This window comes from Podarcis bocagei, assembly GCF_964188305.1.
Source record: "Podarcis bocagei genome assembly, chromosome: 10".
Lineage (NCBI taxonomy): Eukaryota > Metazoa > Chordata > Lepidosauria > Squamata > Lacertidae > Podarcis > Podarcis bocagei.
The window spans coordinates 68,823,313-68,838,138 of NC_138135.1; the positions used below are offsets into that span (position 1 = coordinate 68,823,313).

Below are 14,826 nucleotides of genomic sequence, written 5' to 3' on the forward strand. Positions count from 1 at the left end.
TTGCAACACGTTCTAGCATTCTCATGAGGGGGAAAATCCACTGAGGGCTAGTTTGCACGCCCTGTATATTTTTCTTACATTTATTTACGGTGACACGTGTGAAATACCTTTAACCTTCTCCTTTGGTTTAATGGCACTTGCAAAAGGAGTTGCCTGGTGCTCCCAGGTAGTCAATTTTTTCCCAGGCTGAAAACTCCCGTTACAAATCACGTAAAGACTTACTTTTCTGTGACGTAAAGCACTCCATTTCTAATGTAGTCTGTGGGCATCTTCCTGTCTCTGTTAATTAAGCAGCAGCGCCAGCCATTCTCACACACTGTCAAAAGAAAATAAACACATTATACTTCATGCAAGAAATCGAGGGGCCAAACCTTCACAGTGGCAGCCCAGGAAAAAGACATTTCCCCAAAAAAAAGAAAACGGGACACGGACATGTTTTGTTCAGTTATGGTGACAAATCTTTCTTTAAAAGCCACACACCAGAATTCCAGAATGCGTACCAAAACTTTTCCTAAACCCTGAAGTATTTGTTTCAAGCACTGGGTTAAGTTACTTCTCTCGCAGGATTATGAACCTTTCCTGCCCTCTCAAATTCGTGCTACCACAAAAGGCAAACCAAGCGGCAGGTATCAGGTTCGCTCAAAGAATCTTATGGATGTCAGATAAAAAATTAATTTGGCCTCTTGCTCACAGGACCTAACAGCAGATAACATTACAGGGCAGTTCATTTTCTCAGTACGCCGCACTGCGCGCAATTCCTTTTTAAAAATGCGCTTCTATTTACGGCCAACGCCCGTGTATTACGTATGCGCCGCTACCTGACAAAGGACGTTCGTTTTCCGACAGATTAAATACTTCATAGAAGTTGCCTCTCTTGGTGGTGTGAAATCGGCTGCTGTCTTCATCTCTGCTTACTCCCGTCGGGGCGCTGGAGCCCACGCAACTTCGTGACGTTGCCGTTTGAAGCTGCGAGGAAATAAAATCGGATTACCGTTAATGCACGGCAAATGCATAAAGCGCACAGGGGCGGCTTTGCGGTTTTATGCAATCCTTAGAAAAACAACAACACCCTGCCTATATTCTTCGGAACGTGCATTTATGGCGGGGGGACCAAGGCTTGATACCCAACACAACTGCGTGTCTTGCCCACGTAGACCAGTGTTGTAAAAGGTCGGGAGTGGAGTTTCCACGTGAGCCAGAATTAGATCCAATCTATCCATTCAGAATTATCAGGTGGTACAATAAAACTTTGGGACACGGGTGGTGCTGTGGGTTAAACCACAGAGCCTAAGAATTGCCGATCAGAAGGTCGGCGGTTCGAATCCTCGTGGCGGGGTGAGCTCCCGTTGCTCCATCCCTGCTCCTGCCAACCTAGCAGTTCGAAAGCACGTCAAAGTGCAAGTAGATAAATAGGTACCACTCCGGCGGGAAGGTAAACAGCGTTTCTGTGAGCTGCTCTGGTTCGCCAGTAGCAGCTTAATCATGCTGGCCACATGACCCGGAATCTGTACGCCAGCTCCCTTGGCCAATAAAGCGAGATGAACGCCACAACCCTAGAGTTGGTCACGACTGGACCTAATGGTCAGGAGTCCTTTTACCTTTTACAATAAAACTGGACTATACCACTTCTTACTGCAGACATGTGAACTGCGTACAGTAGTACCCCGATTTTCGAATGTAATCCATTCTGGATTTCCGAAACGTTTGAAAACTGAGGCGAAAAGGGCAGCCTGAAAATTCAATAGAGAAAACTGGGAAAAAAACCTCAATGGGAGCTATTCTATTTCCGAGGTGCGTTTGAAAGCGGAAGCATTGACTTCCGGGTTTTTGGCGATCGAAAACCAAATTCCACTGTATTAGAAAGCTCCTGCACTGTCTGTGTGGAGCATGCCCACGTGTCACAACTCTTGAGAAATCTAGTGCATGGGGAAGATAAGCTCCATTACAGCCCTCTCTTGCAGAAACTTTTTTCCCCTAAATGCAGAAAGGTCTTACAAAGAGAGAAGAGTGAGAACATGCAGCGCCGTACGTTCTGTCAGAAACGGCGCCATTTCAGGTGGGCTCTATTGTATTTTGTAAAGGCTGTCTGCGATCCTAAGCGGCACATGCAAGCAAGGGGCTTTTCAGGCGTGCTTTTATTGTAAGCCACCCCGATAAAATGGGGCCAAACCGCAGGGTGTCATCGCAATAAATGATAAAAAGACGTTCCCATGTGGTCTGCAGTCCTGGCCCTGGCGAGGAAAGACATCTGCTCTGCTTTTAATAAAATAAAACGAGTAATGAACCCTCAGGCCGCTATATCGATGTTCCCTCGCATATTACGCCCTCAAACTCTAAGGAATGTCAAAGTTTTGTTTAACCATTTGGCATCTTAAAAGCTGGCGCAATAACTCCTAATTAAGTAAATTCTGCTTGAATGTTTCAGTTATGCACTTTAAATCCTGCTGATTTCTTTTCCTGCACAGGGCTCCCCTGAGAGAGAGAGGTGGGGGATAGACATTCAATTCATCAACATTATATGACCATCTCAACTTGTCTGGACTGCACTCTTTAACGCAAAGCTTTTTTTAAAAAAAGCTCCAGTAGAATTGCAACTGAGAAATGAGAATATGGCAAATGGGTCACTCCATGCCAAATCAAAAACCACAAAAATATCCTTCTTATTTTTAAAACATAACAATTCCATGGCAGCCCATTCTTAAAAAAAAAAAGTATGATACATGTGTTTGTTGTGGTTTGCGTGCTATGGCTTATCAAACCTACCAAGGTACAAAATGACTAAAACTCACTTCGAATGGTCGGTGACCCTTTTCTGTAGCACTCAATACAATTTTTATACATTATTTTGAAAGAGAACAAAATTAGCTTTATTTTGATACCAAGATAAGCGGAATTGGTTCAAAAATAAGCGAAACAGGGTTTTTTTTTCTAAATTGACACAGAAATTGCATTAGCTTAATTCAAGCAAAAATTGAAATTTTTTTAAATGTCTCCTGTGCCCAATTTTGGACCAAAAAAATACTTAAAAATTAATTTGAGGTTATCTCATAATTTTTTTTTTGAAAAAAATCTGGGTTGTGAGAGCACAGTCGAGTATTAAAATCAAGTGATTTGGCATGGAATGACCCAAACACATTCCCCAACAGCCATATTGGGGACAACTGGGCGTACCATTAGTCTACTACAATGTTGTTGTTGCTATTTATTTATTTATTAACTGCCCTTTGCCCTAAGGTCCTAGGGCAAGTTAAAACAATTAAAACACCATCTCAAGAGCAACCTAAAACAGGCCGCCGTCACGGAAATAAGGTGGGTCCTCAAAACGTGCTTCTCACGATGCCAAATGTCGGGAGTAAACAAGTGTGTTTGGCTCCTTCCACATCGTCATAAAGCGTTTTCCAGAAGGTTCTGAATCCTTTCAAGCACTCCGACCCCTCATTATGGGCACATGCACCCGCCGGACAACTGGAGCTCCGGACTTCCTGACAGGACTTCCTGGCAGCGGTATTATTCTAGAAAAAGGGGTGCTGGAACTCAACACAAACGCCGTCTCCCCTTGTTCTCTCAGAACGGCAATGGCGGCGCCCACCTGAGAGGGGCCGGAACTGAGTTCCGCCTGAAAAAAGCCCTGTCCCTTAGATGGCAGCCAGAGGAGGAGAGGGTGTGAACAAGCATGCGACCCTTAATTCTTGCCTCCTGTCTTGGATTCTCTCGCTTGGATCCTCAACAGCATGGTTTGTCCCCCCAAAATTAGAGGGCTAGCTCTGAAGCAAAAACCTATAATCGGTGCAATTCAGAATGCTGATGTTTCACGGTTCCAAATCCTGTACCTCAAGGACCACCTCTTCCCATATGAACCAAGCTAGACCATGCGATCATCTTCTGAGGCCCTTTTTCATACGCCTCCTCCACAAGAAGTCCAAAGTGGTTCCTCTTCTCCTGGGCCTTTGGTTAATTAAACAATCTATGGTCTTTTAAACTGGGTGGGGAGTACTGTTTTTGTTAGTGACTATGCTATGTGTGTAGAGAAGGGCAACCAAGGTGATATAGGACAGTGTTCCCCAAACTTGGGTCTCCAGCTACTGTTGGACTACAAGTCCCATGATCCCTAGCTAGCAGGATCAGTGGTCAGGGAGGGTGGGAGCTGTAGTTGGAAAACAGCTGGAGGCCCACGTCTGGGAAACCCTGATCTGGGGCCTGGAAACAAAGGCTTGTGAGGAACAGTTGAAGGGGCTGGGTATGTTTGGCCTGGAAAGGAAGAGTCTGAGAAGAGATAATAAGAGCCATCTTCAAATATCTCAAGGGCCGTCTCGAGCTTGTCTTCTCCGGCTCGGGAGGGTAGGACTCAAACCAATGGCTTCAAGTTGCTAGAAAGGAGTTTCTGAGTAAACTCCAGGAAGAACTTTCTGACAGGAAGAGCTGATCATCAGTGGAACGGTCTCCCTCAGGAAGTTGTGGACTCTCCTTCCTTGGAGGTCACCTGCCATGGATGCTTTAGCTGAGATTGCTGCATTGCACGTGTTATGTACTGAAGTTCTCACCCTGGGCCAGCAGGGGGATACTGTAGATCGTAATGCAAATAAGGGATCGAAAGTGACGTTCAGTGATTGGATAGTTTTAGAAAATTGTTACAGTTACGTTGTACTGGAGCTCTATATAAGCAGGCTGACTGAGCCCTTCAGTTCAGTTCTGTCCTGGCCTGTGAATAAACAAGGGCTGTTTGAAGAATCACTGTGTCGTCAGATATGTTCACCCACAACTTAACAGCACGGGGGTTGGACTAGATGATCCTTGGGGTCCCTTCCAACTCTAAGATTCTATGCACCGTATTTTTCGCTCCATAAGACGCACCTGACCATAAAACGAACCTAGTTTTTAGGGGGGGAATGCAAGGGGGGGATTCTTTAAAGGGAGCGCTGATCAGAGCCTAGGATGCATCCCAGGCTCTGCTCAGCGCTCCCTTTCACGAGCCGCGTGGAGCGTGTGTGCGGCGCTTGCAGGCTTTTCCCCGAGGATGGGCTGCCCATCTCCCTCCTCAGAGAAAAGCCCCCAAGAGCCGCTCATACACTCTGCGCGGCTCTTTGAAGGAAGCGCAGCTCTTGGGGTTTTTTGCATTCGCTCCATAAGACGCACACACATTTCCCCTTACTTTTTAGGAGGGGGAAGTGCGTCTTATACAGCGAAAAATACGGTATTTTGTGTTTTGATATAGTATGAAAGGTGGCATAGAAATTTATATAATAATAATAATAATAATAATAATAATAATAATAATAATAATAATGAGAGCCTTCAGGTGTAGGACAGGCTCTGCACTGAAGAGTGTCACTTCCAACTCCCCATAGCTCAGTGGTGGCCAAACTTGCACCTCCAGCTGTTTTTGGACTACAACTCCCATCATCCCTAGCTAACAGGACCAGTAGTCAGGGATGATGGGAGATGTAGTCCCAAACCGCTGGAGGGCCAAGTTTGGCCTCCACTGCCATAGCTGGAGATAGCATATCTGTCCCCAATCTCCCTCACATAATTCTGTCTGACTCTGAACATCAGAACAGGGTCCTTTCGCTAGACGGAATTTAACAACCACATCAAAATAACTCCTTCGACTAGATCTGGAAATATTATTGCACACAATTAATTCAAGATCATTCAGCTAGCAGGAGCGACACTTACTATGCATTTCCAAGAAACTACAAATTAAAACCAAGCCATTAAATATATGCAACACACACAAACATACAAAGTAACTGTTAACTAAATACACAAGCTTACACACGCACACACACACAAAAGGCATCAGCTCATTATGAACACAAATGATCCAATTGAAAGAAAGAAAGTGTTGCACGCTGAGATCCGTACCTTTTCATGCCCTGACAGCTAGCAGGAAAGGAAAAAACAAACAAACACAAATGTGACAGTGACAAAAGAAAAAAGCGAAATCTATTTAACTGTATAATATACAGAATAAAAAACATGAACTGAGTGAAGTTGCAAGGTTGTACATTCCAAAAGACTACACACAATGATTGCAATATTAAAGGGAAAAGAAAAAAAAATCACTCCAATGTATCAGTGGTTAGAGCATATATTTTCAATCCATTAAAATCAAATTAGCCCTTAACTAGATTTCCCATTTCTGGCTCTTAATCTGTTTAACAGTGGGTGTAACTTTTCACTTCATTTTGTTTATAATTTGGTATTACCTGAGAAAGTATGGCAGAAGGTTAATTCGGTGTAATGTAGATAATGAGTTCTCCATAGATTCCTTTGATAGACCAAACAAAAGAATATGGGCAAGGCAGCTCAACTGAAGAAAAGCTGAATGTTCAGAAAAAGAGTACAATACGGCCCCCTCGTGACTGGACCACGTAAAATTATGGGTGGGAAAAAAGCAGTTCAAGGCTCTGTCAGATCAAAAGTGTCACTGGAATGTAGAATGTTTGCACCTTTGAGAAATTCAGGAAGTCTCTGAATGAAGTACTGGGCACTCCAGATGCAAGAAAATGCTGAATTCTTTAGGGTAGGCATGGAGAACTGGATCCAGCCAGATTCAATGGGCCATTTTTACATGTGACATCAGGTGGTTCCAAGACAGGGCAGCTGTCTACCTGCTCCATCTGGTACTCAGGCTGAGACCCTACCTGCCTGCAGACTGTCTTGCCAGAGTGGTGCATGGTCTAGTTATCTCCCGCTTGGACTACAGCAATGCGCTCTACGTGGGGCTACCTTTGAAGGTGACCCGGAAACTGCAACAAATCCGGAATGCAGCAGATAGACTGGTGACTGGGAGCGGCTGCCGAGACCATATAACACCAGTCTTGAAAGACCTACATTGGCTCCCAGGACGTTTCCGAGCACAATTCAAAGTGTTGGTGCTGACCTTTAAAGCCCTAAATGGCCTCAGCTTAGTATACCTGAAGGAGCGTCTCTATCCCCATAGTTCTGCCCGGACTCTGAGGTCCAGCTTCGAGGGCCTTCTGGAGGTTTCCTAACTGAGAGAAGCGAAGTTACAGGGATCCAAGCAGAGGGCCTTCTCGGTGGTGGCACCCACCCTGTGAAACGCCCTCCCATCAGATGTCAAGGAAATAAAGAACTATCTGACTTTTAGAAGACATCTGAAGGCAGCCCTGTTTAGGGAAGTTTTTAATGTTTGATGTTTTATTGTGCTTTTAATTTTGTGGGGAGCCGCCCAGACTGGCTGGGGAAACCCAGCCAGATGTTGTTGTCACAGCTACAAGGGAATATTCTTTTTTGAATTCAAATTGAGATGCAAAGGAAGAACCCTGTTGCCTTTAGCTGCAAAAGAGCAGGCAGTGTTTTTCTCTTCTGCAATCTTAGCGCTGTGGTGCTTTTCGCACTAAGATTGGAGATAAGCTCCTGCCTGCTCTTAGACCACAAGTGGCAGCAGGCAGAGGTTTATCTCAAATCTCAGTGCTAAGCACCACAGCACTAAGATCAGGGACAAGAGAGCCTTTATCTCAGATCTTAGCACTTAGATGGGACATGACCGCTCTCTGAGGTTCCTCACAGCTGGTATGTTTTCAAAACAAGAAAACCTGTAATCTGACGGGTAAAATTCTGACAAGGCTGCTGCTGTATCTCTTATTTTTTATCCGAATGTTTTGAATTGGCCCTTGATTCAACTGAGTCTCATAAGAGGAGACTTCAAAGTTCAGACAATCAATGCATAATGGGGTGAGGCGACGTTTTAAATCATGTAATTGCCTTAATCTGGGTTTCGAAATTGTACTTAACCCTCCCTGGCATCTTTGAAAGAAGGGCAAGCTGTAAATCTCAATAAAGGAATACACACTGCTAGAAACTGGGCTATGGCCTTAGGGCAGAAGTCAAAAACAGTTGACCTGCCCCTGTTCCTTTACCATGGTCATAGTATAATAATAATAATAATAATAATAATAATAATAATAATAATAATAATAATAATAATAATTTAATAATAATATATTAATAATAATAATAATAATAATAATAATAATAATAATAATAATAATAATAATAATAATAATAATAATAATAATAATAATATATTAATTATACCCCGCCCATCTGGCTGGGTTTCCCATTGGAGTTCTGACATGGCTACCTGTATAATAATAATAATAATAATAATAATAATAATAATAATAGTCTGCCGTTAACCGTTAGTATGGCAATGGCTGTGGGCAAGATCAGAATTACTGAGGATGTGTACAATCACTAAGGACTTGATGGGGATTATATTTGCTGTGTTATATTGTCATGACTGAGTGAGACTGGGATTGTGACTACTATCCTATGCTGTGACTGCATTGAAGGGGTTGGTCTAGATGACCCTTGGGGTTTAGAACGTCACCCATTAGTTTTAGAGCACCCAATATCTACATTCACGGGGCCTTCTGTTTTTGAAGTGGGAGAGTTGTCAACTATCAAATTCAACCGTGCATATTAGGTCCACAGTCTTAAAAGCCAGCCAGCCAGCCCCTCTATGTGCTCTAGTCACTGAAGTCAAATGGATATCGTTTGGTTACGTGAAAACAAAAAACAAAACAAAACAAAACAAAACATCAAGCTCTATTTACCCGTCTTGATACTGTAGCATTAGCTCTCTCTTTGAGCTGGGGATCTGTAGGCAAGTTTAACCATATGATATAAGGGGTATCGTACTTTGCTCGTAGCCTTGGGCACCGCTTGAAGACAAAGTCGATAAGGAAAAATTTGATTCCTGCATAAAGTCCTATGTAATTGGAAAGACCAAGAAAGAAAGAAAGAAAGAAAGAAAGAAAGAAAGAAAGAAAGAAAGAAAGAAAGAAAGAAAGGTTATCAGTGAAATATCAGCTTAACTGGAATTGTGCTACCGATATAGTCACTGTAAAACCAAAACGGAGATACAGTCATACCTCATGTTATGTTTGCTTCATGTTACGTTTTTTCAGGTTGCGGCGGCCCGCGGCGACCCAGAAGTCCTGGAAAGGGTTACTTCCGGGTTTCGCCGCTTGCGCATGCAGTGCTAAATCACACTTTGTGCATGTGCACAAGCACCAAATCGCGCCGCGCACCTGCATCGATACGGCGCTTAAGGTTGCGAATGGGCCTCCGGAACGGATCCCGTTCGCAACCAGAGGTACCGCTGTACTTCAACCCGTGAACAAAAGGCCAGAAACTAAAGGGTCTGCAAGAGATGTGAGCCTAGAAATTCAAGTGGCCACACAACTGCAAAAGCAGAAGTTAAGGTTGATTTACAGCAAAGCAGCAGCAGAGGTGCAGCTATGGACCTCTTTATCTTGACAGCCATCTTGACAGCTGAAAAATAAGGTTTCCATGACCTATCTGGTAAGAGTTAATTAATGCCTGTTTGGGGTAGGTGGTTTTAAATTGTATTCCTTACAATGTTATAACCCACCTTGGGTAGGCAAAAAACCCAAAACATAAAAGGAAATTACCAGCTGCCCTCTAACACTTCAGGTTGGGACATTGCTGTGTACTGTATGCTAGCATTTTCTGTCCTGTATGGTTGTTTATATGGCCAGCTTAATGATTTTATGCTTTAATTTTATTTGTAAGCCATATTGAGAGGATGGATCTAGAAGCATTTAAAAGAAAATATTCTCATAAGGGGTTACATCCAGCTATGGGACGCGGGTTGCGCTGTGGTCTAAACCACTGAGCCTCTTGGGCTTGCCGATCGGAAGGTCGGCAGTTCAAATCCCCATGACGGGGTGAGCTCCCATTGCTCTGCCCCAGCTCCTGCCAACCTAGCAGTTGGAAAGCATACCAGTGCAAGTAGATAAATAGGTACTGTTGCAGCGGGAAAGTAAACGGTGTTTCCGTGCGCTCTGGTTTCCATCAAGTTGTGCCAGAAGTGATTTAGTCATGCTGGCCACATGAACCGGAAAGCTCTCTATGGACACACGCAGGCTCCCTCAGCCTGAAAGCGAGACAAGCTCTGCAACCGCATAGTCGCCTTTGATTGGACGTAACCGTCCAGGGATCCTTTACCTAACATCCATCTCCAAGCAAGTCTGGCACCATGCAAGTATTTTTTGAAGCATGCCCAATTAATGGCTCATAATGGAAACTTGGTTCCTGGTCAAGATAGATGTGAGCTTCTAGGACCACAGAAAGCGGCAAGAAATCTGAAAAGTGTTACCCATTGAAAGGCCGATGATCCTGTACGGAATACAGCAGGATGCTATAAACGCCGCCCACAGAGCAATGTACAGCTTTTGCGTAACTTCAGGCTGCACCCACATAAACAAGCTGTGAAAGGGAAAAGGAACAGAGAAATAAGTGAGACATTGCGGCACTTTGTTCTCTCCCCCCCGTTCAAATATGCTGAAAATAAATACATTTAAAACTCACTTTTTGATTTTTTCCAGTATGTCTGACATTTTGCCAAACAAATTCTGCAATTGAAAGAGGAAGGGAATGTCAGCTCAGAATATACTGCAGTGCAACTTAAGCTAAAGTTCTATTCTGGGTAGAAAGCCACTGTTTTAATTTATTTATTTTTTAAAAAAAATCAGTTCCATCTCATTGCAAAGGTGGAAGAAAATCTTTATTCCAGTCACAGTATGACACTCATAAAATCTTCACATGCCAGAAATTGCTGCTTGCTCTCTCCCCCCCCCCCCCCGTGCCTTGTATTTTAGGAACCATAAACTACAGATTGCCCAATGGGCAGAATTGCGAATCCTGTGTAAAAAGATTGCTGTTTTGAGAACGTAGAAAACATCCCTTGAACACTGGAAATGACTGCAGGGAAAATGACCGCATTTACACTAACGTTGAACTCCCCCCCCCCTTTTTTTTATTTAGTGGTTGTTGGTTTTTGTGTCTGTTTTTTTTTTTTAACAAAGTTTGCACATTTACCAAAATATCAATCATACATTTGGCATCAACTTCCTCCCCACCCCCACCCCCACCTTCCATGGTTCATTTTAGTTACCCATTTCTGCTGCATATTCCAATTAAGCAGTATTATTTCCATTTTATATCAGTTTTCTTTCTGCTGATGAATTTACTCTAACCCTGCTAACGTCTTTAATTAGTTTACAATAATTATACAAGTATCCTACAAACCTTTTCCAATCTTCCTTTTAAAAAAAACTTTCTTCATGGCCTCTTATTCTACAAGTTAAGTTTAGCCACTTCTGCATATTCCATCAATTTCATCTGCCATTAACATTTCAAACGCTGTACTGTCTACGCCAGTGTTTCCCAAACGTTTTTGGGCAACGGCACACCTGCTTACCGGAAAAAAATCTCGCGGCACACCACCATTAAAGCCCCGCCCCGTGACGTCAGCGCGCAGCGTCACGCCGGGAGGGACGCACAAAAGTGAACGTTTTTTCCCTCCCCCTTGCCGGGGTGGGAGGAGGCAGCAGAGCGAGGGCAGCTGAGGCGGCGGCGGCAGCTGAGGCGGCGGCGGCTGCGATAGCGGGCGGAGGAGGAGCCGTCGCCGGGAGTTGCTGCTGCTGCTGTTGCTGCTGCTGCCCGGACATGCCGGCCTCCTCCTCCTCCGCTGTCTCGCGCTCCTCCCTTTTGCGCGCGCTGCCCCGCCGCTCGGCACCACCACCGCGGAGCCGCCCCCGGCTCGACGCGGATCCTCGCCGCCGCCGCCTCTCGCCGCCGCCTCTCGCCGCCGCCTCTCGCCCGCCTCCCTCCCACGGCACACCAGCCGGTGTCTCACGGCACACTAGTGTGCCGCGGAACACCGGTTGGGAAACACTGGTCTACGCATTGCAAGAGGCAATATTGCGGCATGACGTCAAGAAGAAAAGAGTCTTCTGAAACTGATTTTTCACGTGATTTTTTTTCATTCTTCAATGAGGGTGCACAGGTCAGAGTCACCAAAAGATTTGGGTTTAATTCTCAGTTCAGAAATAAAATTACTGGGTGGCAGCCCTCAGTAGCTAAGAAATACTTTTCCGTGTATAAGACGAGGGGTTTTTTTTTACTCTAAAATTATGTTCAAAACTGTGCCTCGTCTTATACATGGATAGTGAATGGGGTGGAAGGGTGATTGGCTGCAGCTGCGAGCAGGAGCGTGTCAGTGACGATTGTTGGCTGCTAGAAGAGCTGCTTTGGATTGGCTGTTGCTTCTCTAATTGGGTTGGCGATTGGTTTCTGCAGCAAACACTGCTGCGGATTGGCTGTCGCTGCTGCCATTGGCGGCTGCTGTTCTGGAAAGCGCGCGATTGCCAGTGGACAGCTTTTCTCAGTTGGGTAAGAGATTTTTTTGCTGGGGAAGGGTCTGTTTACGATTGGCTGTTCCTGTGGCTAGTGGGCAATTTTTGGCAACCCCCCCCCAAAAAGCCTGAGCCATCTCCCCCTCATATTTTCTAAAATTTGAGTCCCCCAAAATAGGGGGTGTCTTATACATGAGGGCATCTTATAGACGGAAAAGTACAGCAGATAGCAAAAGCCAGGCGTCTGACTAAGAAGCCTGCTGAGAAAGATGTTCCTCAGAGGTGTTTTGTGGGTTGGCACAGGCAAATATGGACCACAAAGAACAGATCTGGGAGCTGACAAGAAAACTTGTGTTATGAACCGCCCTGATATCTTACCCACCAATCCTTTCCATGGGAGGCGCCAGGGATTATATTACCTGTGCTTTTTGTGCCACGTCCAGAACAAGCTGGAATTTTTCTGACACTGTTAGATCTTCCTTTGGAGGTTCCTGAAAGGAGACCAGAAACAAGGCAACAAGATTTTTTTACATGCCCTTCATCTTTTAAGCAAAAATCAGCTTAGGGCAGCAGATTCGTGGCAACACAACGACTATGATATGCCTGTACTTGGGGCTCGCATGACTGAATTTTCCACCATGCAAGCATTCTCTCCCCATAAAGAACCAGATGTCCAGTTTTCTACGGAAATATATCTATTTTTTTAATTACATGGACCACAAGCCTATAGTCTATACTCGGGACTGGGAAGCTGTGGCCCTTCAAATGTGATTGGACTACAACTTTCATGAACCCCAGTTGGCATGGCCAATGACCAGGGATGATGAGAGCAGCACGGGCTCTTGGCTGAGGGCAGCAAAGTTTGCTTGGAGAACTGCCTCAGGGGAATTAACCTCCCCAGTTATAGACTTTCAGAATAAAGCAGCTCTGGAAAACTATTTACAGTCATACCTCAGGTTACAGACACTTCAGGTTGCGTTTTTCCGGGTTGCGGACTGCCGAAACCCGGAAGTACCGGAACGGGTTACTTCCGGGTTACAGCGGTCACGCATGCGCAGAAGTGCTAAATCGTGCTTTGCGCATGCACAGAAGCGCCGAATCGCAACCCGCGCGTGCGCAGATGCGCCGCTGCAGGTTGCGAACGTGCATTCCTCATGGATCACGTTCGCGCCCCGAGTGTCCACTGTAAAAGCCATTTTCTCATGACTCGATGCCTTCAATGGTGTGTTGCTAAGTGCAATATTTGAGTTTTCAATGAAAAGCATAAAAGGAAGTTTGTGGCGCAACATCCCTGAATACTAATCATAAAAAGCTGGTAGAGTCAATTATTACAATGAGCAAAATAGATAAAACGTATCTAGAATTATTTGGACTTACAATGGGCTCAGAAACTTCAGGCACAATACTCCACTGTATTCTCCACCCTCTAAAAATAAAAATAAAAATACTTTAATTAAACAGACTAGCTTTTCCATAAGGCTCAGTGAACAGAGTAAAAGTAATGCTTAAAAAAAGCAACTCGTGTGGGTAGCAGACAACATCTTTTCAAATCTATTTTAATTATCTCCTCCAAATGCAACCACCCAGTTTGTGTCATGCAGCCTCACAGAATCATATGGCCTTGAATATTCAAAAGACTGCCATAGATTACAAGTATGTAAATAATGCTTATGTTTGTTCTTAACCAACCAAACACCCTATCAACTACACAAAGCCATAATTAACATTAAAAAACAACAACCCACACTCATCAATCCTTTGACAATCGGCAGTAATTATGGCATTGCAAGAACGTTCCTACACAAATAATATCCATTCTGTGTAGATTACTGCATTTGGCTTTTTAATTAGGGATTAGCATTCTGCTGGTTGTTAACAAAAAAATGTGATACTTGGCATTTTAGCCTTCTTGCATGCAAATAAAACTAGCCCACTTCATAGGAGGGGGGTTTCATCGGTACAAAGTTCATCAGGAGCACAATGCTGGGTTCTGAACGTCCACATGGAACTGGAAACCCTGGAAGAGGTTCCTTTCTGCAGACATCCCCCTTCTCCAGAAGTGGAGAAGACATGCAAAAATGGAGGTGGAGACAGCAGCCATGGGGCTCCCTAAGCACAACAAACTTGTGAAGAGGGCTTCAGGGACTCAGTGAACAGGATGAAATGCGCTTGCTGGAGCTGAAGCAATTTCAGTTCCAGCACAAGTTTTTTATACCTGCGTTGATGTAAGAATCTGATGGCACACAGGCAGAAACTGTCATGTTCAGTTACCATGGGTAACAGAACTTTGAAATGAGTAGATTTGCATCGTCACTTTTCCTGCTTTAAGAATAATGTTCTGGGTGGGGTTATTGACTTGTCTCCAAAATCAACGTTCGGTAGAGTTCCCTTCCCTCTGCTACAACCTGTAGAGGAGCTGCAGTTGTGGCAAATTGCTTCTCCCTAGGAAGTCTGGCAGATGATATAGAACCACAGAATCATATGAGTTGGAAGGGACCACAAGGAGCATCTAATCCAGCGTTTCCCAAACTTGGGTCTCCAGCTGTTTTTGGACTACAACTCCCATCATCAGAAGGACCAGTGGTCAGGGATGATGGGAATCGTAGTCCCAAAACAAGTGACAAACTGAAACTTC

General features: G+C 44.4%; 1 protein-coding gene across 7 annotated transcripts in view; it reads right to left on the minus strand.

Annotated features, from left to right (window-relative positions):
• The window catches only part of GRAMD4 (GRAM domain containing 4), a 108,410-nt gene that overhangs the window by 5,834 nt on the left and 87,750 nt on the right, over positions 1–14,826 (minus strand). For 5 of the 7 annotated variants that reach the window (XM_081211632.1, XM_081211628.1, XM_081211633.1 and 2 more), the window contains 8 exons: positions 13,569–13,617; positions 12,611–12,682; positions 10,363–10,406; positions 10,151–10,260; positions 8,583–8,737; positions 5,863–5,880; positions 819–966; positions 223–316 (listed from right to left, as the gene is read on the minus strand). In XM_081211632.1, coding sequence (XP_081067758.1) covers positions 223–316; positions 819–966; positions 5,863–5,880; positions 8,583–8,737; positions 10,151–10,260; positions 10,363–10,406; positions 12,611–12,682; positions 13,569–13,617 — 690 coding nt within the window. The remainder of the gene's footprint in view (positions 1–222; positions 317–818; positions 967–5,862; positions 5,881–8,582; positions 8,738–10,150; positions 10,261–10,362; positions 10,407–12,610; positions 12,683–13,568; positions 13,618–14,826) is intronic. The other 2 variants (XM_081211629.1, XM_081211631.1) reach the window with 1 other exon arrangement.